The sequence below is a fragment of the Lutjanus erythropterus genome, chromosome 14 (genome assembly GCF_056507025.1).
Source record: "Lutjanus erythropterus isolate fLutEry1 chromosome 14, fLutEry1.hap2, whole genome shotgun sequence".
Lineage (NCBI taxonomy): Eukaryota > Metazoa > Chordata > Actinopteri > Lutjaniformes > Lutjanidae > Lutjanus > Lutjanus erythropterus.
In genome coordinates, this window is record NC_139330.1 from 18898330 (window position 1) to 18924043 (window position 25714).

General features: G+C 38.6%; 3 protein-coding genes and 1 long non-coding RNA gene across 4 annotated transcripts in view; all 4 read right to left on the bottom strand.

Moving 5' to 3' along the window:
* Nucleotides 1–442: 442 nt before the first annotated feature.
* Nucleotides 443–4535, bottom strand: LOC146315468 (polymeric immunoglobulin receptor-like). Its single transcript, XM_084736619.1, has 8 exons — nucleotides 4240–4535; nucleotides 2081–2398; nucleotides 1642–1941; nucleotides 1430–1465; nucleotides 1193–1273; nucleotides 1030–1061; nucleotides 697–738; nucleotides 443–522 (listed from the first exon to the last, which is right to left on the bottom strand). Exons 1-8 carry the CDS (start codon nucleotides 4445–4447, stop codon nucleotides 490–492), a joined length of 1050 nt encoding a protein of 349 aa, XP_084592745.1. The 5' UTR covers nucleotides 4448–4535; the 3' UTR covers nucleotides 443–489.
* A 1849-nt stretch (nucleotides 4536–6384) lies between these two features.
* LOC146315469 (polymeric immunoglobulin receptor-like) lies at nucleotides 6385–12263 on the bottom strand. The gene is made up of 8 exons (XM_084736554.1): nucleotides 12218–12263; nucleotides 11572–11694; nucleotides 10990–11295; nucleotides 10752–10854; nucleotides 9948–10649; nucleotides 8363–8419; nucleotides 6944–7249; nucleotides 6385–6559 (listed from the first exon to the last, which is right to left on the bottom strand). Exons 1-5 carry the CDS (start codon nucleotides 12261–12263, stop codon nucleotides 10436–10438), a joined length of 792 nt encoding a protein of 263 aa, XP_084592680.1. The 3' UTR covers nucleotides 6385–6559; nucleotides 6944–7249; nucleotides 8363–8419; nucleotides 9948–10435.
* A 2848-nt stretch (nucleotides 12264–15111) lies between these two features.
* Nucleotides 15112–25714, bottom strand: part of LOC146315470 (polymeric immunoglobulin receptor-like) — a 32782-nt gene continuing 22179 nt past the window's right edge. The window contains exons 5-8 of the mRNA XM_084736617.1: nucleotides 16943–17040; nucleotides 16799–16836; nucleotides 15940–16008; nucleotides 15112–15779 (exon numbers count right to left, since the gene is read on the bottom strand). Coding sequence (XP_084592743.1) covers nucleotides 15735–15779; nucleotides 15940–16008; nucleotides 16799–16836; nucleotides 16943–17040 — 250 coding nt within the window. The 3' untranslated portion in view covers nucleotides 15112–15734. The remainder of the gene's footprint in view (nucleotides 15780–15939; nucleotides 16009–16798; nucleotides 16837–16942; nucleotides 17041–25714) is intronic.
* LOC146315471 (uncharacterized) lies at nucleotides 24753–25708 on the bottom strand. The gene is made up of 2 exons (XR_014771878.1): nucleotides 25417–25708; nucleotides 24753–25324 (listed from the first exon to the last, which is right to left on the bottom strand). It is a non-coding gene; the product is annotated as an uncharacterized LOC146315471 (long non-coding RNA).

Genomic DNA, 25714 nt, shown 5'->3' on the forward strand with positions numbered 1-25714 from the left:
GGTTTTATCCACATCATCCTCCTTTCTATAACTCTACAGTACACTGACAATACCAATTTACATGCTGCTCTTTAATTTCCAAATGTTTGCTGCTTCACAAAGCTGATGAAATAAAATTATTTTGTACTCTATGCACTGCAAGTTCTTTTTCTTTATTCAGTTGCATTTAACAAAGCTACTTGCTGACATGTTCAGCCTTTTTTGTAATGTTTTGCGGCTATATATGGAGGAGCAGATACAAATGCATAGCAAAGGTGAACTAGAAAAATCAAACAACTTTGGAGCTGGAGTTGAAAAAAGTCTTTTCAGTCTGTACAAGGACAAACTAAAGATTAAAAACAATTACTCAATTAAAGGGCAACATCTTTGACTTGGTCAGACGACCAATAAAATCGTCTGCAGAAAATACAGAATTGTTGCAATTCAACATTTTCGCACTGGTTTTTGGACATTTTAGTATTTAACCCCTGCTTGCTTGATCCACAGAACTTAATCATCCATGTGAACCTCTGCATTGAAACTCTAGGTAAAGAAAGAGAGACAGATAAATAAGTTTCAGCTTTTGATCAATTTCAAATTAATTTGTTTCATTTAGTTACGGCTGTGGATTGCAAAAACAAGCAAACAAACAAAACCAGTTAAATGTAGCATGCTTCTGATGTGTATTATGGTTTTATGGGTCAAGTGTTACAGTACCTGCCCTGATGTATTTCTCATGTATCTTACTGCCACTTCAGCCTGTGTTGCAAGAGAAAAACAAATGTTATTTACATTTAGACTATACTATTTTACCAAATTCCATCAATCTGACCACCTTTACAAGACTATGTTTTATTACTTTAACCACCTTTACAACCTAAGATGTTCTTGCTGTGAGGTGACAGTGCTAAACACAGAGCCACGGTGCTTCTGTGGTGTAATTCAGCCTTCTCTGCTAAAAATTACATCAGGAAATGAATAAGCATTCGTCTAGCCTCCCCAGACTAAACCAGATTCATCTTGTTCCTACGCTAAATCACCATATTTTACCGTTGTTGTAGCTGATGATTCTTTGGTACGCTCTAAAAGAGAGACAGAGAGACACCCATTATTGACAATAATGCAGTAGTATGCATAGTCCTCATTTCAAATGAAATATTCCAGAGCTGGATTTTTATTTATACATGAATTGATCAGTTTACCAGACACTTACTGTGTCTTGACACCATAAGCCAGATGAAAGAAGTCACCATTACAAAGAAGATCAACACACTCAGACGGATGATGAAACTTGAAAATTTAAAGCACACAATATAAATTAATTTTAAAATCATCTGGGTCATACACTGCACTACAGTTTAACAAAATCCTATATTGCTAATTAGTTTCAAAACTTATCTAATATAAGTAAAAACACAGATGAACAAGAGTAGTCTAAAGGCCACTAACCTGTGTCCACCTGTAGAGGTGTAACTCACATCTTCAGCTGTGGGTGACAATACATAAACACGTTATTGCTGTGGGTGTGTTTATAATTTAAATTAACCTCATTATTACCTTTGTAATATGACCATAGTTATTTCTAATATCACTTCTAAATACAATCATTTAGAAATTCTTGTTGGCAAGTATTTATCATTTCAAATTACTTCTAGTACTTACTAGTAGTAGATTTCTCAGTAACCATCACATTCACTGGCATCTGTAAGTCTCCGTTGACACACCAATACCAGCCGCTGCTCTCTGTCTTCAGTCCACTCATGGTCACAGTGGAAACATTGGAGACACTCGTATCGATGGTCACTTTTGTTCCTTGTATTGATCCAGACGACCCCATCACACAGGAGCTGCCCAGCCTGCACCACTTCATTTCTCCAGAGTTATTATGGTAACAACTGACGGTTATATTATCTCCTTTAAATGCTGTAATCTCCTGATGGTCCACGTAAAGACTGGGTGTATCTTAAGGGAAAACAAATTCAGTAGAAACTTGTGGTCTGCACATCAAACAATAAGATCCTCCTTAGAGCTTTTTCTCCAAACTGTTAAAATTTTTACAAAGAATTTGAAATGTGCCTTAAGATGTTCTAAGGGCTCTTACCTCTGGTGACTGACAGGTGAAAAGGCCCTCTGATATCCAGCCGTCCAATGATCTCCACAGCACACCAGTAATCAGTGTCCTGAGCCGTCAGATTTTTTATAGTCACAGTGAAGATTCTTTGTGTTTTATCATCAGAGATTGAAAACTTCCCTGAACTTGGTTGGTTTGTTTTAACTGCATATGAGCAGGAGGTCCAATAATATCCCTGACACAAGTATTTAACATGGTCTCGGTATTGTGAGTCATAAAGACATGGGATAGAAATTGAATCTCCAGCTTTCACTGACACTTCACTGACTGTAGTTATTCTGTGAATTCCTGCAACAAGAACAAATATAGTATTTTAATGTTTACATTCACTAACAATAATCTTCTTTCATATTCGACAATGTTTTACATCAGGGGTGCCCAAACTTTTGTTTTTCATTATAATACACTTATGGTTGTAAGTCACGCCAGTGACATTTGTCTTTCATTATCATGATAAATCCAAACATGGTTTTATCCTAAAACTAACCAAATAGTTGTTGTGCTTAAACCTAACCAAGCAGTTTTAGTTTATAAACTTAACCTTCCTCTAGTGTTAGGGTCGGCACTGACCCGTTTTTAGTTTTAAATGCATAAAAATACTGCATAAATTAAATAAATCAGACTTTTTGACTTTGTCAGGAACTTCTATTTAAACAAAATAAAATTAAAACAAATCAATTTTACTAAATTATAGAATGCTCTGGTGAAAATTATGATCCTTGTGTTGTTAGGGTCAGTTTAGACCCAGTTATAATATAAGATTATAAAACAATAATAAGTGCCAAAACTGAAATCATAAACACTATCAGCCAACAGCCCACAGCCAGCTGTTCCTCCAACCACTTGAGCTTCAGTTAGGGGCTTCTCTCTTTGCTTGTTTGACCGAACAAACAAAGATGGACATGTTGGACGTAAGGCCAATTCAGTTTAGAGTTGGTGACTTGCAGAGTACACATCTCCAGTTTACAGCATGCAACAATGAGAAGAAGATTTACTGTAAGGACAGAAAGACAATCTGCAAAAAATATCTCTGCAAAGAACACACTAGTGTCACTTTTTGTCACACATGCATCTAAACACACATGCATGTTCTTGCACAGAGAGACTTTTTATGGACCTAGTACAAATATAGACCTAGTACAAATATATTGTGCCTCTACTGCAAAAAATAGCTCTGCAAAGAACACACTAGTGTCACTTTTTGCCACATACACATCTAAAAATACACAAATATACATGCATGTTCTTGCACATAGAGTTTTTATGGAACTAGTACTTCATTTATGTTTGTTTGATTTGCTTAATTGGTTGTTGTTTGTTTGACTTTGCAAATCTACATTTTGTATTATTACTAGTTCTGCTTTTCATTTTGTATTTGTATTAAGTTCTAATTAAAAAAAAATAGACTTATTTTTTGAACATTTAAGAGATGTGTTCTAATACCCTTCAGTAATAGTCAGGTAACATAACAACCTTTTATTTATTTATATAATTCTATTTATATTGAAAACGAGGGGTATGCTGTCAAAAGAAAGGCCTAGGTGGCCACAACAAAAATATTAAAACCAATCTTTTCATGGATAAGGAAGCCTAACAAAGTAACCAAGAGGTAAGAATCAAATTGGATGATAAATAATTGTTTTTAGGATATTTTATGGCTGATTCAAGACACGGGTCAAAACCGACCCGTTAACATAAGAGATAGTAACAGAAAGCAAGCAAGCAACACAAGAGGAAGGTTAACTAAAGTGTGTGTTAACAGGGTGTTTTCACAGATGCCTCTTGACTGCATCAGATACACCAGCCCAAGGGTACATTCAGCCTTAGTATGAAACGCAGAGTGGTGGTGACATTTCATCTGTGTGTGACGAGTTGGGATGAGAAAGCATTGATCTGTGTTTCTACTGTGTACTTGCAGCTTTGAGTCTAAAACAGTTTTCCTTGTGGGACAATAAATTAAATTTTACCCTTATTGCTAATTAGTTTTAGAACTTATCTAATATAAAGAAAAAACACATGTAAATATGGACCACAGTTTTTTTTGTTTTCTTTTTTCAAACTGGATGTTAATGCAAAGGCTTATTGTGTTTGACAAGTATTTATAATATCAAATTACTTCTAGTACTTACTAGTAGTAGATTTCTCAGTAACCATCACATTCACTGGCATCTGTAAGCCTCCTTTGACACACCAATACCAGCCGCTGCTCTCTGTCTTCAGTCCACTCATGGTCACAATGAAAACATTGGAGACACTCGTATCGATGGTCACTTTTGTTCCTTGTATTGATCCAGACGACCCCATCACACAGGAGCTGCCCAACCTGCACCACTTCATTTCTCCAGAGTTATGATGGTAACAATTGATGGTTATATTATCTTCTTTAAATGCTGTAATCTCCTGATGGTCCACGTAAAGACTGGGTGTATCTTAAGGGGAAACAAATTCAGTAGTGGTTAGCCTAATAATAGTCAGCCTCCATAGCAAACAATGAGGCGCTCCTTAGTGTTTTTTTCTCCAAATTGTTACATTTTTACAAAGGATTTGAATAAAGATGCTTTAAGGGCTCTTACCTCCGGTGAATGACAGGTGGAAATACTGTCTGACATCTGGCCCTCCATTAATCTCCACAGCACACCAGTAATCAGTGTCCTGAGCTGTCAGATCTTTTATAGTCACAGTGAAGATTCCTTGTGTTTTGTCATCAGAGATTGAAAACTTCCCTGAACTTGGTTGGTTTGTTTTAACTGCATATGAGCAGTGCTTCCAATAATATCCTTGACACAAGTATTTAACATGGTCTCTATATTGCAAGTCATAGAGACATGGGATAGAGATTGAACCTCCAGCCTTCACTGACACTTCACTGACTGTAGTTATGCTGTGAATTCCTGTAATAAGAACAAATACAGGCTTAAAATTAAATGTTGTTCCATTAGAAGCATAAACATTCATATCAACAACTTGCAACATGAGCCGTATGACTGACCTGTTAGTCCAGCAAGGATGAGAAGAAAAGTGAGATTAACAGCCATATCAGCGAATGAACAGACTAAGACAACACAACACGGACACGGACACTGACAGACTAATTATGTACTTCCTGATTTTCAGAAACATGCTGTTGCAGCAGTTGCCATCTCTTCCTATTTTAAGGCAGTTATAATTGATCACCTCTCAGGGTAAGGTTTACTTGGGGGTAAGGTCCAGTGAAGACAAAATATTAAAACAAACCCCAGTCATATGAACTGGAATGTCTTAATTTATTAAAACAGGGTGATAGCACCACCTGCAACCTTTTAGCCCTTTAACATCCAATAGTAATCAAAATAATAAAACTGTAACAGCGTCACTTCCCCCTCCCTTCAGTACTTCAATACAACACATTTTCCTGTTCAGAAGGCTGTGATTGTTCTAAGTTAATGAGTCTAAAGTTAATTTAGGATTTTCAGAAGTGGTGAGTTTAATATAGCAACCTGTTTCAGGTCTGAGGAGAGTAAGTTCTGTTTTCCTGCTTATCTTAGGACATAATACACTCTAAGTTTGTCTTTTTAGCCTTATTTAATTACATTTAATAATGCTTTATTTTCTAACCATGCAACCATAAATTAAAACACAGCGTAAATAGAATCTAAGTTCCAGGTCCCACAAATATATGGATTACTTACCAGTGTGAGGCTTAATACAGACATCAATGAAACCAAGTTTCATGTTCTTAATGGACTTGCAAACACTTGGCAATCTTAGAATTTAAGTCTCCCTATAATTTTCATAAATGTACACTTCATCTATTATGAATGTCTTCTGAAAACAATAATGATAAAAACAACATCATGAAAGTGTCATTTCAGCCAAAAGCAATGAATACATTAGATAAAAAAGAGGAACGGGAGAGTGATGACAACATAAACTGGTAGATCAGTTGTGGAAAAAAATATTTTATTATTAATGTTTATGTATTTTAAGCACAAAAAAAACAGACAAACAGACATAAAAAGCGAACAAAAACACATAGTTTTTGGTTCCTTCCTTCCTGAGTTTCTTATGATACCCTTTTTCTGCTCCTATTAGGAGCCACTCCTTGATCTACAACCATTTCTAAGAGTGTAGGATGTATCTGTCAATTCTTTTAGGATGGATTTTATGATTGTTTTAATTCTAAGATGCTTTTGGGAAACAAGGTCCAAATCACCACTTGTTCAAAATGTTTTGTAGCAGAGGAGGATCAAATAGTAGGAAGAAGTGTAAACCCTCAAAATAAAAAAAAGAAGGATGTTATGAAACAGACGAAACATATTACAACACTCCCATTTCAAATAAATTACAGCACTATTGTTTTAAAAAGACAGTCCAGTGATAGACAGGTGGTGAAAAACGGTGTGGTTGGGACAGGCTTTCCTGGTGCTAGGCCACAGTGCTGTATGTTACATCCTCTGCTTTTGCTTCAGGCTGTTGGAAAACAGAGGAAAAAGTGACAATTAGGTAGAAAGATTAAGAGTAAGAGTCTATAACAATAGTAGCAGCTTGGTGAAGCTGTACTACAAACATAACATTTGCTTTGCACTAAATGCAAAGCGAAGCTGAGGCTGATGGGAATGTCATTTTCTTTGCAGATATTTGCTCATAAACAACAAATTAAAAATTTAATAATGATGGCGATAAATATAAAGTTAAAGTTGTTAGGATACATATGGCATAATAATCATTCAACAGCTGCTGTGATATTTCAGTTCAGTGGTGGACCGACCGACATCGCCATCCATCCTGCTAACTTGGCTAAAAAAATGTGCAAAAAAAAGTTTACGTGAGAAACAGTACGAGGGTGAAATTTACCCTTGATACGGTTCCCCTTTCTACAGTAACCACCGAGCTGTACATCACGTCCGCATCAGTCTTCATCTCAGCATCTGTCTCCTGTGTAAACAGGAAGAGACAGACAAGAAACAGAGATCAGTCGAAGATTGATTGAGCTTCAATGTTTGTGCCTTTTGCTTTATTCAGCTATGTGCCAACAAATGTGTATGGTTAAATACTTAATTCTATTTAAGTGTTACTTATGTGTCAATACAAGTTATGGATTACCTTGCCTGAAGGTTTTGTCGCGTGCTTAACATTACTGTATGTTACGTCCTCTTCAGCCTGATGAAGGAGCAAATCAAATATCATTACCATAAAAGGCCATACACAGTTTAGATTGCATTAACCTGACAATGATAAGCATGAACCAGATGTTATCAGAGTAATTACCATAAGAGTTTACAAAAACCTTAATTTATACACTTTTTGCAATTACATAGTTCAAAGATGCAGACGCCCAACCCCCCCAAAAAAATAAAAATATAAAAAACAAACAACTCTTAAATGTAGTGCTATTTATCCATCTAGATTGTTATAGTGTGAGTTGCTGAGTTTTATGAGCCATAAAGATGTCTGTTTTCTCTCAAATATAATTGAACTGCATTGCACATGGTTAGTAGAGCTAAAAAAAACCCAAACAAACAAACGAACAAACAAACAGTTGAAACTCAGCAATTCCAATTTCCAAAAATGATGACCTGGTTACTAAAGATAATCTGCGGACTTTGTTGTGAGCAGTTTCATGTAGGAGCTACTTTCTTCTGAACATCACCACCTCACCATATCACCGTACAGAAAGAAGTCTCATGGACGGGAGGTTACAGCTGAGAGCACCATTAATATTTACGTCCTGTGCTATCATGAGCACGAGCTTCCATGAGTAGATGCACATTTCCCTCTAGACAGTCATACAGCAAGTAGAAAGTACTTCCTACATGAAATCGCTCATGACGAGGTCTGTGGATTATTTTGAGTAACCAGGTCATGATTTCTGCAAAGAGACATTGCAGTTGAGTTTGTCAGTGTATTTTTTTTTTTTTTTTTGGCTGTGTGAACACCACAAGTCAAGTGCCATTTATCTCTGTTTTATGAGGGAGGGCAGACATTTCTACAGCCTACATCTCCAAAACTTGCCAACTCACCAAAACAGTCTCAATGGATAAATAGCACTACAAGTACAAAGAAAAATATGCACTTTAATTGAATTCTGGTATATTTTACAAAATAAGCATATTTGATGGTGTCCTTTTTAAAGCTCTTATCTTTTCCAGTTGTGACTGCAATATGAACAGTTTTTCCATTTCACAGAAGAAAATATAAACGGTTGTTTTAAAAGACGAGAAACAAACAAACAAAAAAAGTTTCAGCTGCAATCATTTTCATACAGTCCCTTACCTGCCTTGAAGTTTTTTTCTTTTTCTTGACAGTATTGCATGTTGCTTCATCTTCAGCCTGATGAAGGGACAAACCAAATATCATTTGCAAGAGACCATACACTGTTTGGATCAGATCAACATGGTGATAATTAGCATGTACCATGTCATATAAGTACTTCCCATTTAAGGTTAACACATCAGAGAAATAACCACAAGAGTTTACATCTACTTTACTCTATACCATTTTTTTATCACATAGTTTAAAGCAGCAGTAATGTGTTGTTCTGGACTGTTGGGGTGACCAGGGAGCTGAGCTCGAAGGCAGAACTCTCAATTTACCTGTCGATCTATGCTCTGACCCTCAACTGGTCATGAGCTTTGGGTAGTAAGTGAAAGAATGAAATTATGGATACAAGCAGCTAAAATGAGTTTCCTTCATAGGGTGGCTGGGGTCAGCTTTAGAGACAGGCTGAGGACCTTGGACAGCTGGGGGGAGCTTGAAGTAGAGACGCTGCTCATTTGCGTTGAAAGAAGCCAGCTGAGGTGGTTCAGGCATCTGATTAGGATGCTTCCTGGATGCCTCCCTTTGGAGACCCAGAATCCACTGGAGGGGCTACATATGTCATCTGGCCTAGGGAACGCCTTTGGATCTCCCAGGAGATGCAGCAAAGCGTTGCTGAGGAGAAGGATGTCTGGAATACCCTGGATCGCCTGCTGCCACCGTGACTCGACCCCGGATAAACGGAAAAAAGTGGATGGGTGGACGGATGGATGGAATGGGCAGTTCACTCTTAAATAAAAATAAATATTTTTCCTCTTACGTTTGGTGTTATTTATTTATCAATGTTATTTTAGTGGTAGTTGCTGAGTTTTGAAGATATCAGCCTTAAAGATGTCACTGATGATCACTTTACAAAAATCATAACCCAGTTACTGAAGATAATCCACAGACCTTGATGTAAGCTTCGACTAGAAACCAACCGTATCACTGTGCAGAAAGAGTCATGCATCTACACATAGATGAGAGGTTACAGCTTCACCAAGGGTGGTATTAATGTTTATAACCCACGCTGTCATGAGCACAAGCCTCTCATCCCTGAGTAGATGCATGCTTACTTCTGCAGGGTAATGTAACGGACAGGGGAAAGAAAATAGTTTCGACATACAACTGCTGGTCTGTGTCTTATCTTGAGTAATCCATCATGACTGGTGTTGAGTTTTTCGAATGTACATTTGTATTTTTTTGGTGCCTTAAGCACCACAAGCAGAGTGCCATCTAGTTCCCTCATTGTTGAGAGACATCTCTACAGCCTATATCTCTAAAACTTTGCAACCCACACCAAAACGGTCTAAATGGATAAGTTGCACTACAGATAAGAGGAAATATATATATGTTTGATTTTTAGGTGAACCGACCCTTTAATTGAGTTCTGCATTTGTGCTTTACGTAATAAGCATATTTGATGCTCTTCTTTCTAAAGTTCTCTCCATTTTAAACTGTGGCTGCAATATTCACAAATTTTCCACTCAACAGCAGGAAATATGAATAATTTTGCCTTTAAAAAACAAAAAACAAAAAACTACAGTTTCATACAGTCCCTTACCTGCCGTGAAGTGTTTTTCTTTATCTCAACAGTACTGTATGTTACTTCTGCTTCAGTCTGTATTGCAGAAACAAACCAAATGTCAGAGAACAGAAAATGAATGGGGAATATGAACCAATCAGTATTCATTCATTCATTAAACCTATTACTATAATTGTGGTTACAGATATGTTTTAATTTAGGTTATATCTGTTAATGCTTACTGTATTCTATTACGATTACACAAGAGTGGTGTTCATGATTAAGATGTATTTTATGTAGTGTAATTATCAGATATTCATCTGCAGTGATACTGCTGCAAATGGACAGTACACACTAGTCTGAATGTTTTTATTCTTGATTTCTCTTGGCATCACTGCAGTGTTAGGTTAAACAAATTGTCATAATAGCACATCCCTTCTTTGAACAGGGAAAGGAATCACCATATCTTACCAATGTTGCAGCTGATGCTTCTTTTCTGCTCTGCTCTAAGAGTGAAACAGTGAAAACTAGTTTGACTGAATCATCGACAACAATGTACAATAGTCTACATTTAAGTAAGAATATTTATGAATAGAATAGATTTGGCGTGAATGAAATTCCTCGGTTTTCAGCACAAACTTACTGCGTCGTTTCAGCATGAACCAGATGAACAAGGTCACCATTACAGTAAAGATCAACAAACTCAAAGGGATGAGTAGGGCCTTTAGGTCAACTTTAACTCTGTAGAATACATTTAAAGCATAAAATGCAAATTCATAAATGTAACAGACTTGTTTAAACAGTCCAATAATGTAGTTGCATGCAAATGCAAAGTCGTCTGACCTTTGCTTTTGACCTTCAACTGGGGTTGATGCTGTGTCTGCAAAAACAGAGGTGAAATTTGCAGACTCAGGAGTGGGTGACAAGCTGGTTAAATGGCTTGTTGCTGTAATTGTCAATATAATCCAGTTAATACTAGAGTGGTGTGACAATAAAGAATTCTATTAAAATAATCTATACAAATGGCTGTACTTTACAAATATTTATAATTTACAATTTAATATTTAGAATGTATAATTACCTGTCTCAGTGGTAGATTTCTCTGCAACAATCACATTCACTGGCATCTGTAAGCCTTCTTTGACACACCAATACCAGCCGCTGCTCTCTGTCTTCAGTCCACTCATGGTCACAGTGAAAACATTGGAGACACTCGCATCGATGGTCACTTTTGTTCCTTGTATTGATCCAGACGACCCCATCACACAGGAGCTGCCCAGCCTGCACCACTTCATTTCTCCAGAGATATGATGGGAACAATTGATGGTTATATTATCTTCTTTAAGTCCTGTAACCTCCTGATGGTCCACGTAAAGACTGGGTGTATCTTGAGGGAAAACAAATAGTATTCAAGGGAAAATTGTGGGTAGCCTTTGGTACGTGCTGTTTCAAAGTTGTAAACAGTTATTATAACTGATGGATACATGCTTTCCTCAATATTTTCATTATTCTCTTTACTTTTGACTGAAAAAGTAATTGTCTTATAATGATGGCAACTTGTACCCCAAGCAAACAATGAGACCTTCTTCAGTGTTTTCCTTCAAACTGTTAAACATTCAAAAAGGATTTGAGATGTACATAAAGATGCTTTAAGGGCTCTTACCTCCGGTGACTGACAGGTGGAAATACCGTCTGACATCTGACCCTCGATTAATCTCCACAGCACACCAGTAGTAACCAGCATCCTGAGCTGTCAGATCTTTTATAGTCACAGTGAAGATTCCTTCTGTTTTGTCATCAGAGATTGAAAACTTTCCTGAACTTGGTTGGTTTGTTTTAACTGCATATGAGCAGTGGTTCCAATAATATCCTTGACACAAGTATTTAACATGGCCTCTATATTGCAAGTCATAGAGACATGGGATAGAGATTGAACCTCCAGCTTTCACTGACACTTCACTGACTGTAGTTATGCTGTGAATTCCTGTAATAAGAACAAATACAGTATTAAAATTATATATTCATAATATTATTCCTTCATATGACCTGCCTGTTCATATTAGTTGCTGTTTCACGTACTGGCTCATTAAATGAAACAATACAGTTAATACACTTGAAATGCCTCCGTTATGTCTGCATGGTCACATTGGACCTTAAAACAAACACTGGGACGTGACTCAACATCAAGCCTTTCATCAGGGAGTCAGGAGGTCAGGAGGACATTACTTGACACTCATCATTATTATCTTCTGACAGGACTAGTAAAAGAATAAGTCGTGCATATTTATAAAATGATTCTTGTGACTGACCTGTGAGTCCAGTGAGGATGAGGAGAAAGTCGAGATGAACAGCCATGTCAGTGAGTGAGCAGAGAAAACAGCACAAACCACTGCACGGCTAGACTGACCATCTACTTCCTAATTTTCCTAATTACAACAGTTCAAATTTGTCTTCCGCCTTCTGAAAGGAAGTTGACTTACATTGGTTAACAGGGTGAATAATAAACATATATCCAGAGTGTATTTTCAGAATATAGTTTACTGTAAACTATTTTAAAATAACCCCTGTGACTGGCCTGTGGCTCCAGTGAGAATGAGACGTGCTAAGACAAGCAACACGAATTAAGGCACTGATACTTCTGTGCAAATTTTCAGCTTAATTTACTTACTTTTAATTTTATTCTTTGTTCAAGTGTTTTTGAATTATTTAGCTCATAAGGATACAGAAAAAAAGAATGAAAAAAAAATCAATGTAAGTGTGTCATCTGATGGTCAGGAGTCTTCAAAGCATCAGCCATTGAAGACCAAATGATGTCCCAGTTAATGTAGTCCACTCCATACTGATCAAGGTCCGACATTACAGTTTTTTCAGTTTTACTATAGATTTACTGGAAGTTCTTTATAGCTATATTACCAGAGTGAGTGAAAAAAGTACCATAAATATTTGAAATGCTTAAGAAGTTGCACATTAACTGGAAGTATCCAACACACAGAAGTTGTTAGGAAATACTCAACCTCTACCAGCTGAAACATTAAAAAGTTGCTAAAAAAAACTGTACTATTTAAATTTGTACATTAAACATAAATATTTTTCTCTGGACTTAGAATATCAACGAAATCCTTCAAACATGCCTACAAACAGTGCAGTTTCTTTTTCAAGGAATTGTATGTTTTCTTTAATACTTGAAGAAATTTTGTATGTTTATACTTCTGTGCTTGTACTTGAAGGTGAGCTATCAAATTATTGGAGCGAGTTGTTTCCACCTTCCCCCTCCTCAGGGACACTGAACCTACACAAACAAAACGTACTTTGACAATAACAAGCAATGCTGAGTCCTATACTATAAATTGATCTGGTGTGTGTAACTGTCAACTGTCTGTCAATGTAAAGCTAAGCCCATTATCCCACAAACAAAAGCCATAACCATAATAAAACCATGATAAAAATGTACTCCATCATTATGATTCGGCAAAAATTTACCATAATTCTTACTTACTTAGGTAAAAGGTCTGAGTAAGCCTGTTTGTTTACTCACTGGTGAGGAATTGGTTAGTTTAAAAAGGTTTTTAAAATATGAGTAATTGAAACAGTAACAAAAAAAACAAAATGTCCCCTGTATCTAGAGATACGGAGTGAGTGGTTCTATTGAAAGCGATAGTCATTGACCACTCTAATTCTAATATAAATAGGAAGGAAATGCAGTTGTTCTCTGTTAGAATCTTTCTTCCTCTTGAGTGAGGCAGTTGCATTACATAAATTGGCTGATGAAGTAGTTCCTGTCGGCACATGGGGTTTTGCAAAATGAGCACCACACTGGCTTGTGTCATCAGAGAAATCTTGGTGGCAGCAGCTAACCACCACTGACCTCTTCTGCGCAAGTAAAACAACTGCATTTACTGATGCAAACTGCTTTTTGAAAATATGTAGAGATTTGGAGAGATTTTCTGTGGACACACGAGTGAATTTTCTCCTTCAGCACTCAGAGAAAACTAGCGATGAGGAACTGACCATCAAGGTTGTGAAATGTGCAAAATTTTAAGTTTACCCAAACAAGAACTGAATTCCCCCGGAATTTCCGTGGTGATTTGCAAATACACTGAAGGTGGCTACATAATGTTATCTAAACACCTTTTCAGATTTAGGGGGCTCTATTGGCAGAATATGGCAGGAATGTGATATAATATTAACTGATGAATTTTCAGCAACATTTTGCATTTATTTAAATTATTTTATATTCTGTTTATGTACAGAAGGTGTGGGTCCTCTTCAACAGAGGCTTGCACATTGAACCAATATCCCAGAACAGAAAAACCCAACACTTGCTTTAGATAGAGCCTTTTGTGTTTTGATGAGGTTGTGGTCGCTGTAGTTCTTCTTACAAGCATGCAAGGGTGAAGCCACAAGCAGGCCTCCTCAGTACAACCTCACCACTAGTTGCCACTAAATCCTACACACCGGTCCTTAAAATGACTGCTATTTAAATAATGTGCACAAAAATAGTTTTCATGTTGAGATATAACAAATTCATTTCATATTTAAATTTTAGTTGTGAACCTAATTTGTGTTTATTTCTCAGTCATGCCATTTTAACCTTAACCAACCATGAGGCAAATGACTCTGAAAGATGGAGGACATCAGGGCATTAAAAACAGAAAAAAACAAAGTGCACGAAAAATGCTCTGATGTCATATCCTTCCAAAAAATTGTATATTTTACATCAGTAATTTGTGTAGCTTTAATGTTTGCTGAACTCAGACTTTTCCACTTCCTGAAGCTTTTTCACGCGAGGATCAAGACTTGAATAATTATTGTGTGTCAGTATAATATGGCCAGCACAGTACAGAAATATTAGCCACAGCACACCCTGCTGGCATGAATCATTTTATCATGAAAAAGAGGACAGAACAACACAATCTCAGTTGGAAACAGTGAGTCATAGCCAACCAGAACATTTAGCTATTGTTAAAACAGTGTAATAGTTAATTAGGGATGTTGTATAGAACACCAACTCATTATTGTACATTACAAACAGGTAACACTATAAAACAGTTCATCTCGGGTAAGGTCTAACACGAGTTTGGGGATAAGGTTAATAGTTGCTCTTTGAGGTACACAAAGGTGGCCTTTTGCCTGACCATTCTGATCACATGAAATATAAACTTTTGTTTAAAAGCAGACAAAAACAATATGATATAAATGGAGAGTTATGAAAATATGAAATAATTAGAGTAGATGGTTTGCAGGTTCAGCCTGTTTGTGTTTGTATGTACATATCCTGTGAAAGCCCAACACTTGATTTGACAGCTGTCATTTTAACATGTAAATAAGTATTTTTAGGGTCTTTTCATGCTTTTACCACAGACATTAGAGAGATTAAATGACAAATTCCCCAGTGGGTGCTGTTACAGTTCATGGCCTCTAAGTCACAGTGTTGTGACCATGTGCAAAAGTTTATAGGAAGTTCATTTTTTATCTATTTACACCAACTGTTGCATGGTGTGTAGAAGTGCAGTGGAAAACAGAAGAGTCTTTGTCACTGCAGTTTGTTTATTCTGATGTTTTTTTTATTATGCTTGACTGCAGTAAACTTGAATGGATACAGCTCTCTATGAATGCATTACATGTGTGAATCTAATGTGAGCTTTAAATAATACAGCAGTAAATCCATGATTTGTGTTGTCAAACAAACAGAACAATGGTTCTATGAAAACAGAAGAGGGTAAAGTAGGTAGAAGTTACTGCACAACCAAATGATAAAATCAGACAACAACAAATAGATTAAAATATAGCCATACAAACAGAGTGATGTGTTACACTGTGCTGTTGTTAAGCCAAGGTGCTGTATATAACATTATCATCATTTGCTTTGACCTGTTGGAAAAAAACAGAAGTGAAACATTCAAATTAGGAAGGAAGAACAAAAATAAATTCCATGTTTGAAAAATAACGAAAAATGTGGCATCTGGTGACAACAATAACTAAATGGCGGGGGGGTTGACTGATCAAGCATGCAAGCCTCATTGATCCTTACCTTTCGTACGCCGTTTTGCTTTGTGGCCACAGAGCTGTACAACACATCCACATCGCTCTCATTATGTGTCTACAGGAAGAAGCAGAGGCAGAAATAGACAACCACTTTCAGTTTTTGCTTAATTTCAAACAGTTTTAGCTGCCATTGTGAATGCTGAAGTAAGATTTATATTTGATGTGTTCTTTAGTGTACTTATATTGTGAAATATAAATGTTTTGTTGGTTACCTGGCCTAACTTTCAGTCACCAACATTTTGTCTTTTAAGTCCTTGTCAGATCCTAAAAATTCTGAACTAAATTCTAATAGTGATTACTGTTTTGTCTTCGCAACAAAAATCCACAATGACAAAGTTGCATATTTATTAGTGTTTTATCCAATAAAATAAAAAAAGAGCAGAGAGCAGATCCTATTATAATCCTACACATTTTACAATCTTTTCTTGATACGTCTGCAATTATGGATTACTAGTCTTGGAGTTTTTCTCTCGAGAGCAATGGTAGTGTGAGCCACTTCCTCTTCAGTCTGTGCTGAAGGTACAAAGCAAACGTACACAGAGCAGAATTTCATCAACATAAACACCAGACAAACATTAAATTTCATACCCACTCGATTTCAAGTTTGCGCCCTGACTTGACCTTTCCACTTAATTATTGTGTTTAAAATGTGCAGTTGTTTTGGACTGCACACATAAAATAACTTTCTGAATTAAAATAATAAAAGAAAAAGTTATTATTATCATTTTCATTATTTTTATAATTGCAGCGATGACCCAGTCACATTTCTGTCTTTATACTGCGGATCCTTACCACCTTTTTGAAAAAATGTTAAATAAATAACATATAAATAAACAGCCTCATACCGCTGTCATTGCTGCTGCGGCTGCTGCTCCACTTTGCTCTACAAGTAAAACAGTAAAAACTTCTGTTAACTTAGTCTGTATTAAAAAATAACTGGTTAAAAATTAGAAACATGTTTGGTGTGAATAGGATTTATCAAGACTTACTGTGCTTTTTCAGCATAAGCCAGATGAACAAGATGACCATTACAACGAAGATCAACAAGCTCAAAGGGATAATGAGGCTCTTTAGGTCAACTGATTTGCTGCAGCATAAATAAACCACACAATGCAAAGTAATTAAAATAAACAGAACGCTTTTTCAAACAGTGTTATAGTGTAAATGCTATTCATCCTTATTACAAACTACAACCATCTTATAATAACTTAGTTATTACCAATCAGTGTTATTTATCATATAATACGTAAAACATATATATAGAGATTCCTTCACAAGTTTTGTTTTATTTGATTATATCATTAGGGGGCCAAGCCCGCGGGGCCTGGGGACCGCGAATGCAAGGCATACGCGGTTCCCAGGACCAGCGGTGCTGGGAACCCTATTGTAATTGCTCAGATTTTTATTAGGGGGCCAAGCCCGCGGGGACTGGGGAACGCGGATGCAAGCATACGCGTTTCCCAGTACCAGCGGTGCTGGGAACCCTATTGTTTTTGTTCAGATTTTTATTATTATTCATCTTTTCTATTTTTATTCTTCTCCCGATAAAACTCATGCTGCAGCCTAAACCGTACAAGTTTGGACGATGAAAATTTGAGGGCTGGCCCACACCCCCGCACGTACCTCAGACGCCAAAAATTGCACATGTCCGCCTGCAGGGGGCGCTACAAGCAAGGACAACGCGTTTTGGCCTATAACTCCCACACCGTATGTCGCACATTCAAAAACCTTATATCCCCACATTCCTTGAATAGAGCTGAGTCACTTTGCAATTGGCCACGCCCACTTCCGCCTGGACGTCTTTTCCCGAAAAATCGCAAAAACTGGAAAACCTACTTTTTCGAACTCCTCCTAGGGATTTTGTTCGATCTGCACGAAAATTGGCCCGGACACTCTTCTGCTCCTCCTGACCTAAAGTTATCAAAAGATTTTTTTTGGGTTGAAAATTCCGCGAATTATTAACGAACAAATTTCTGTAGCTAGCCGTAAAAATGGAAAATGTTGCATATCTCGGTCAAAGTAAATGCTATCGACCCCAAATCAGAGATCCTTGGTTGGCATGAGACTGGGAGCCTATGAGCTGAATTTGGCGAATGTTGGCCCATAGGGGGCGCTAGAGATATGGGAAGTTTATATCTCTAGAACGGCTGCACCGATTTCGACGAAATTTGGTCCGTACGACGTAGGGCCGGTCCTGAGGCCATATCTTCAAGGGGGTCATGACAGGTCAATGTGGGCGGGGCTTATTACAAGATAAACAAAAAAATTTAATTTCTGCCAAAGTATAATACTTAGGGTTTTGAAATTTTATGGCGACATGTAAAATAGGACTCAGATCCCGCCTACCGAAAATCGCGTTCGTGCTCCACTAGGGGGCGCTATAACGCATTTTTGCCTATAACTTCCACATTTTAAATGACACGTTGAAAATTCTTATATTGCCGTATTCCCCGAATAGCGCTGGATTTTCTGACGTAGGCCCCGCCCACTTTCGCCGAAAATTCCCGTCGCTAAGTCGCCACATGTCCGAAACCTACTTTTTCGAACTCCTCCTACAGTTTAAGCGCCATCTGCGCCAAACTTTGCACATACGATGTCTAGACGTGTCTGATCTAAAGTTATCAAAGGAATTGTTGAACGACAAAAAATTCGCTAATTATAACCGAACGATTTTTTGGCTAGCTCAAAAAACGCATGTTGTGTCATATTTCGGTCAAACTAAAGTCTTTTGACTTCAAACTTAACACGCTCGTTCCAGAGGTCATCCGCAGACTCTGTGCCAAATTTGGTGCGGATCGGCCAATAGGGGGCGCTACAAACCCAACTAGGTGGCGCTATAACGCATTTTTGCCTATAACTTCCACATTTTAAATGAGACGTTGAAAAATCTCATATTGCCGTGTTCCCTGAAAAGCGCTGGATTTTCTGACGTAGGCCACGCCCACTTTTGCCGAAAATTCCCGTCGCTAAGTCGCCAGATGTCCGAAACCTACTTTTTCGAACTCCTCCTACAGTTTAAGCGCCATCTGCGCCAAACTTTGCACTTACGATGTCTAGACGTGTCTGATGAAAAGTTATCAAAAGAATTGTTGCACTCCAAAAAATGCGCTAATTATAACCGAACGATTTTTTGGCTAGCTCAAAAAATGCATGTTGTGTCATATTTAGGTCAAACTAAAGTCTTTTGACTTCAAACTTAACACACTCGTTCCAGAGGTCATCCACAGACTCTGTGCCAAATTTGGTGCGGATCGGCCAATAGGGGGCGCTACAAACCCAAAAACATCAGGTTTCCCAAAAGTTGCTCAGAGTCGTCCTAAATTCGCTGTGCATGATGTGGGTTCCCTCCTGAGGCCGACCGCAAAGTTACCTAATGATTGGTCATGAATACCGCAGCTCAGACGACAGCGCGCGTCCCCACGATCGCCCCGAGCCCCGCGACCCTCGGGGCCCGCAGCGGCGGGTTCCGAGGGCCGCTGGGACCGGGTCGCGCGGGGAGGCTTGGCCCCCGTTCATAACTGCTTGCAGTTCTAGTTAGGGGGCCAAGCCCGCGGGGCCTGGGGACCGCGAATGCAAGGCATACGCGGTTCCCAGGACCAGCGGTGCTGGGAACCCTATTGTAATTGTTCAGATTTTTATTAGGGGGCCAAGCCCGCGGGGACTGGGGAACGCGAATGCAAGGCATACGCGTTTCCCAGTACCAGCGGTGCTGGGAACCCTATTGTTTTTGTTCAGATTTTTATTATTTTTATTCTTCCGTTAATAAAAGTCCTGCTGCAGCCTAAACCGTGCAAGTTTGGACGATGAAAATTTGAGGGTTGGCCCACACCCCCGCACGTACCTCAGACGCAAAAAACTGCACATGTACGCCTATAGGGGGCGCTATAACCAAGGACAACGCGTTTTGGCCTATAACTCCCACACCGTATGTCGCACATTCAAAAACCTTATATCCCCATATTCCTTGAATGGAGCTGAGTCACTTTGTAATTGGCCACGCCCACTTCCGCCTAAATAATTTTTTCGCAAAATCGCGAAAACTGGCAAAACTGCTTTTTCGAACTCCTCCTAGGGATTTTGTCCGATCTGCACGAAAATTGGCCCAAACACTCTTCTGCTGCTCATGACCTAAAGTTATCAAAAGATTATTTTTGCGTTGAAAATTCTGCGAATTATTAACGAACAAATTTCCGTAGCTAGCCGTAAAAATGGAAAATGTTGCATATCTCGGTCAAAGTAAATGCTATCGACACCAAATCAGAGATCCTTGGTTGGCATGACACTGGGAGCCTATGAGCTGAATTTGGCGAAGGTTGGCCCCTAGGGGGCGCTACAGATGTGGGAAGTTTATATCTCTAGAACGGCTGCACCGATTTCTACCAAATTTGGTCCGTACGATGTAGGGCCAGCCCTGAGGCCATATCTTCAAGGGGGTCATGACAGGTCAATTTGGGCGGAGCTTATTACAAGATAAACAAAAAAAATTAATTCCTGCCAAAGTATAATACTTAGGGCTTTGAAATTTTATAGGTACATGTAGAATAGGACTCAGATCCCGCCTACCAAAAATCGCGTTTGTGCTCCACTAGGGGGCGCTATAACGCATTTTTGCCTATAACTTTCACATTTTAAATGACACGTTGAAAAATCTCATATTGCCATATTCCCTGAATAGCGCTGGATTTTCTGACGTAGGCCCCGCCCACTTTCGCCGAAAATTCCCGTCGCTAAGTCGCCGCATGTCCGAAACCTACTTTTTCCTACTCCTCCTACAATTTAAGCGCCATCTGCGCCAAACTTTGCACATACGATGTCTAGACATGTCTGAGCAAAACTTATCAAAAGAATTGTTGCACGACAAAAAATGCGCTAATTATAACCGAACAATCTTTCAGCTAGCTTAAAAAACACATGTTGTGTCATATTTCGGTCAAACTAAATTCTTTCGACTTCAAACTTAACACGGTGGTTCCAGAGGTCATCCACACGCTCTGTGCCAAATTTGGTGCGGATTGGCCAATAGGGGGCGCTACAAACCCAAAAAATCGAGTTTCCCAAAAGTTGCATGGATTCCTACGAAATTCGCTGTGCATGATGTGGACTCCCTCCTGAGGCCGACCGCCAACTTACGTAATGATTGGTCAAAGTGGGCGGAATTTATTACAACAAATCAAAATCGCCACGCATTCTGCCTTTGGCACTAACAGTGCACACCCACTACAGTGAATACTGCAGCTAAGCTTTGTCCTGTGTCGTGACAATTGCCCTGAACTGGAAGGCCGCAGCTCGGACGATGGCGTGCGTCCCCGCGATCGCCCCGAGCCCCGCGTCCCTCGGAGCCCGCGGCCGTGGGTTCCGAGGGCCGCGGGGAACGGCTCGCGCGGGGAGGCTTGGCCCCCGTTCATAACTGCTTGCAGTTCTAGTTATTATTATTATTTTCTATTTTTATTCTTCTCCCGATAAAAGTCCTGCTGCAGGCTAAACCGTGCAAGGTAGGGTGGTGCAATTTGGAGGGCTGGCCCAGACCCCCGCACGTACCTCAGACGCAAAAAACTGCACACGTCCACCTGCAGGGGGCGCTATAAGCAAGGACAACGCGTTTTGGCCGATAACTCCCATACCGTATGTCGCACATTCAAAAACCTTATATCCCCACATTCCTTGAATAGAGCTGAGTCACTTTGCAATTGGCCACGCCCACTTCCGCCTAGACTTTTTTTCCCGCAAAATCGCGAAAACTGGAAAACCTGCTTTTTTGAACTCCTTCTAGGGATTTTGTTCGATCTGCACGAAAATTGGCCCGCGCACTCTTCTGGTCCTCTTGAGCTAAAGTTATCAAAAGATTTTTTTGGGGTTGAAAATTCCGCGAATTATTAACGAACAAATTTCCGTAGCTAGCCATAAAAATGGAAAATCTTGCATATCTCGGTCAAAGTAAATGCTATCGACACCAAATCACAGATCCTTGGTTGGCATGAGACTGGGAGCCTATTAGCTGAATTTGGCGAATGTTGGCTCCTAGGGGGCGCTAGAGATATGGGAAGTTTATATCTCTAGAACGGCTGCACCGATTTCTACGAAATTTGGTCCGTACGATGTAGGCCCAGTCCTGAGGCCATATCTTCAAGGGGGTCATGACAGGTCAATGTGGGCGGGGCTTATTACAAGATAAACAAAAAAAAATAATTTCTGCCAAAGTATAGCACTTAGGGCTTTGAAATTTTATGGGTACATGTAGAATAGGACTCAGATATCGCCTATCGAAAATTGCGTTTGTGCTCCACTAGGTGGCGCTATAACGCATTTTTGCCTATAACTTCCACATTTTAAATGAGACCTTGAAAAATCTCATATTGCCGTATTCCCTGAATAGCGCTGGATTTTCTGACGTAGGCCCCGCCCACTTTTGCCGCAAATTCCCGTTGCTAAGTCGCCACATGTCTGAAACCTACTTTTTCGAACTCCTCCTACAGTTTAAGCGCCATCTGCGCCAAACTTTGCACATATGATGTCTAGCCGTGTCTGATCTATAGTTATCAAAAGAATTGTTGCACGACAAAAAATGCGCTATATATAACTGAACGATTTTTTGGCTAGCTTAAAAAACACATGTTGTGTCATATTTCGGTCAAACTAAAGTCTTTCGACTTCAAACTTAACACGGTGGTTCCAGAGGTCATCCGCAGACTCTGTGCCAAATTTGGTGCGGATCGGCCGATAGGGGGCGCTACAAACCCAAAAATATCGAGTTTCCCAAAAGTTGCTCGGATTCCTACAAAATTCGCTGTGCATGATGTGGACTCTCTCCTGAGGCCAACCGCAAACTTACGTAATGATTGGTCAAAGTGGGCGGGATTTATTACAACAAATCAAAATCACCACGCATTCTGCCTTTGGCACTAACAGTGCACACCCACTACAGTGCATACTGCAGCTCAGCATTGGCCTGTGTCCTGACAATTGCCCTGAACTGCTCCTCCTTTGGTTTAAACCATTTTAGGTGTTGCTAACCTAATCTCCACTTTTTTTTTTAAAAACTACTCAAAATGTGACTGGCATTTGAGAGGCCACCTGAAGGTTGCTTTCAAAAAAGATGGCTTGAGAAATCAAGTGACTCTCTGTGCCATATGTATATACCAGTGCATACTTTACAATTTTTAAACAGAAGACCTTAATGTGTGTGAGGAAGAATCAGTTTCATTGGCCAAGTATGTGAACACATACAAGATATTTGATTCAGTTTTCTTCTTGATTTGGATGTACTTAAACATCAACACGAACATACATAAACATAACTATCACATAACCAACATTCAATTAGAAAGACCAAGGAAAGTAAATAGATAACAATATGTTAAAGAATGGTATAATAAGTAAAGTGTCCACAGGGTCAGTCGACTATATATATGTTTAAGTATATATTTGTTACAGTGAGGATTTATGTTGTTCAATTATGTATAGGAAGTATACTGAGCATGTTAAGACATGACAAGAAGACAGTGTCTGTATATGTTAAGTTTCTGCCTTATAAGGATTACCGTATCTTTGTGTGTGTCTTTCATGACAGCCAGTTTCAGATTCCTTCATGAGTCCAGCACCTGACAAAAAATACCTTTGTACCTTTTTTCCCCAATTATGTTGTTCAATTATGTATAGGAAGTATACTGAGCATGTTAAGATATGACAAGAAGACAGTGTCTGTATATGTTATGTTTCTGCCTTATAAGGATTACCGTATCTTTGTGTGTGTCTTTCATGACAGCCAGTTTCAGATTCCTTCATGAGTCCAGCACCTGACAAAAAATACCTTTGTACCTTTTTTCCCCAGCAAGATAGCTGATGATACAACCTCAGGGGAAATAATTTCTGTTGTCCATGTAGCAATATGTATGAGTTGTGAAAGCCGTGGTTGTAACCAACCAAACTCTGTGTCTATTATGTTTTCAGTTTATTACAGCCAAGTATTGACGTGCTTGTCTTTTATATGTATGCACCACCATGTGGTGTTGCAATTAAAAGAAATGCATTTTTCCCTGTCACTATTTTTAATTGCAATTGCAAAAAATGCACAGAAGGCATGTGAACCTAATAGTCTGAGCATCATGTACATAGACTTTACACACATACACTTATATATGTAACATAGTTAAAAAAGTTCAGGTTAAATGGTGCTAAATGGGACAACTACGCCATCTGCTGTCACAATTTATACCTGCATTAGGGAATAACAGAACGATTATGTGTAATCCTCAAAGTAGCGAACTATCTACTGTAAAGGGAACATGCCTAGTAAGGTGTGTGGGCAATACCATGCTAACTATCCTAAGAGTTGTGTTAAAGTTAACTGGTTGTATTTACTTGTATGTCTCCTGGATTAATTGTGCCATGTTTTATTGCCAGTAAAACTGTAACATGATGCCGTCTTTTCGGACAGAGCATGTGCTGTTTGACCACAAGTGAACACAACTGTACAGGTCATCTTTAGTCACAAATATATATATGATATGGGGTAATCCCTAACAGAGTGTGGTAGTAATAAAGGCATACAGGTAAGTTCAATTTCTTCTACACACACACACACCCATCCACCACTGTATAATATTAATCTAGTAGTTATATAATACTACAGCAGAAAATACTTTGTTTTTACAATGGATGTATAACATTAAAAATATTAGGAGCTGTAAGGACATTGACTGTTTTTATTTGAGATATGTACAGTTTCATAGCTGAAATTATTTTTCAACTTGCACAAGTAATATCTAGATAAATATATACAAAAACAGCAGCAGGATCAGGTTGGTTTATCTATGGCACTTTATTTACAACTGAACAAAAGAAGGATATTTGTTTTTTGGATTTTACACCCACAACACTTAGAACTCTTGGAAAAGAATCTGTTATAAGACTCGTATAAAATTAATAAATGTAGTTACACAAAAAGTAAAGAAATTAACTGTAATAGAACAAAATCATCAGGGCAGAGATTAACAATCGTTTGGCCTGACAGCATCACGAACATTGTGCTGCCCCATGAAAAAGTTCATAAGGACACTATAAAAAGACATTCAAATAAAGACAATAACATGTTAATAATTAAAAACGTCCTCTCTACAATCAATCTGTAATTTACAGAAGCCAAATGTCTCCAACAATAAATCAGACATTTCCCTTTTCAAATGGTGAATTTGTAATCATTGTTCTTGAGCAGGAGAGGCTGCAGAGTCTCTATAGTCCTTGTTGTTTATATTGTCATTTGTTGTTCCTTCTTCTCCTGCATGGGTCACATTTGCTGTTCCTCCCAGGACATCGTTTTTCGGTTCAGCTTCCATTTAACCTGTTCCCTCCATGGTGCCTCACTGTCCTTGGCCCTGCATTTTGGGGTGAGAAAGCAGTTTTCAGTGGCTGATAGGCATTACAGTGGATCTCTCACACAGATGTTTGGTCACATTGTTTTACATACCTTTCAAGACAGTGGACCAATTATCTCTGCCTCTGCATCTCGTCAGGTTTATTCACATCGTCTGGGACTCCTCGGCCTTGTCCCACCCTGGGCTGGTCAGCAGCCTCTCGCCTCTGCTCCAACTGCTTGTTTTACACCTGTATGTGGACAACTCAAAAACACATTCTCACACAGGTCCTGAACTGTGGAACAGTCAAGGATCAGTTAACATATCTGTCATCACTCTCACCAACATGCAGTTTAAAAAAAACAAAACAAAACAAAAAACAGTCACAGTCAAGTCAGTCCAGTTGTGTTT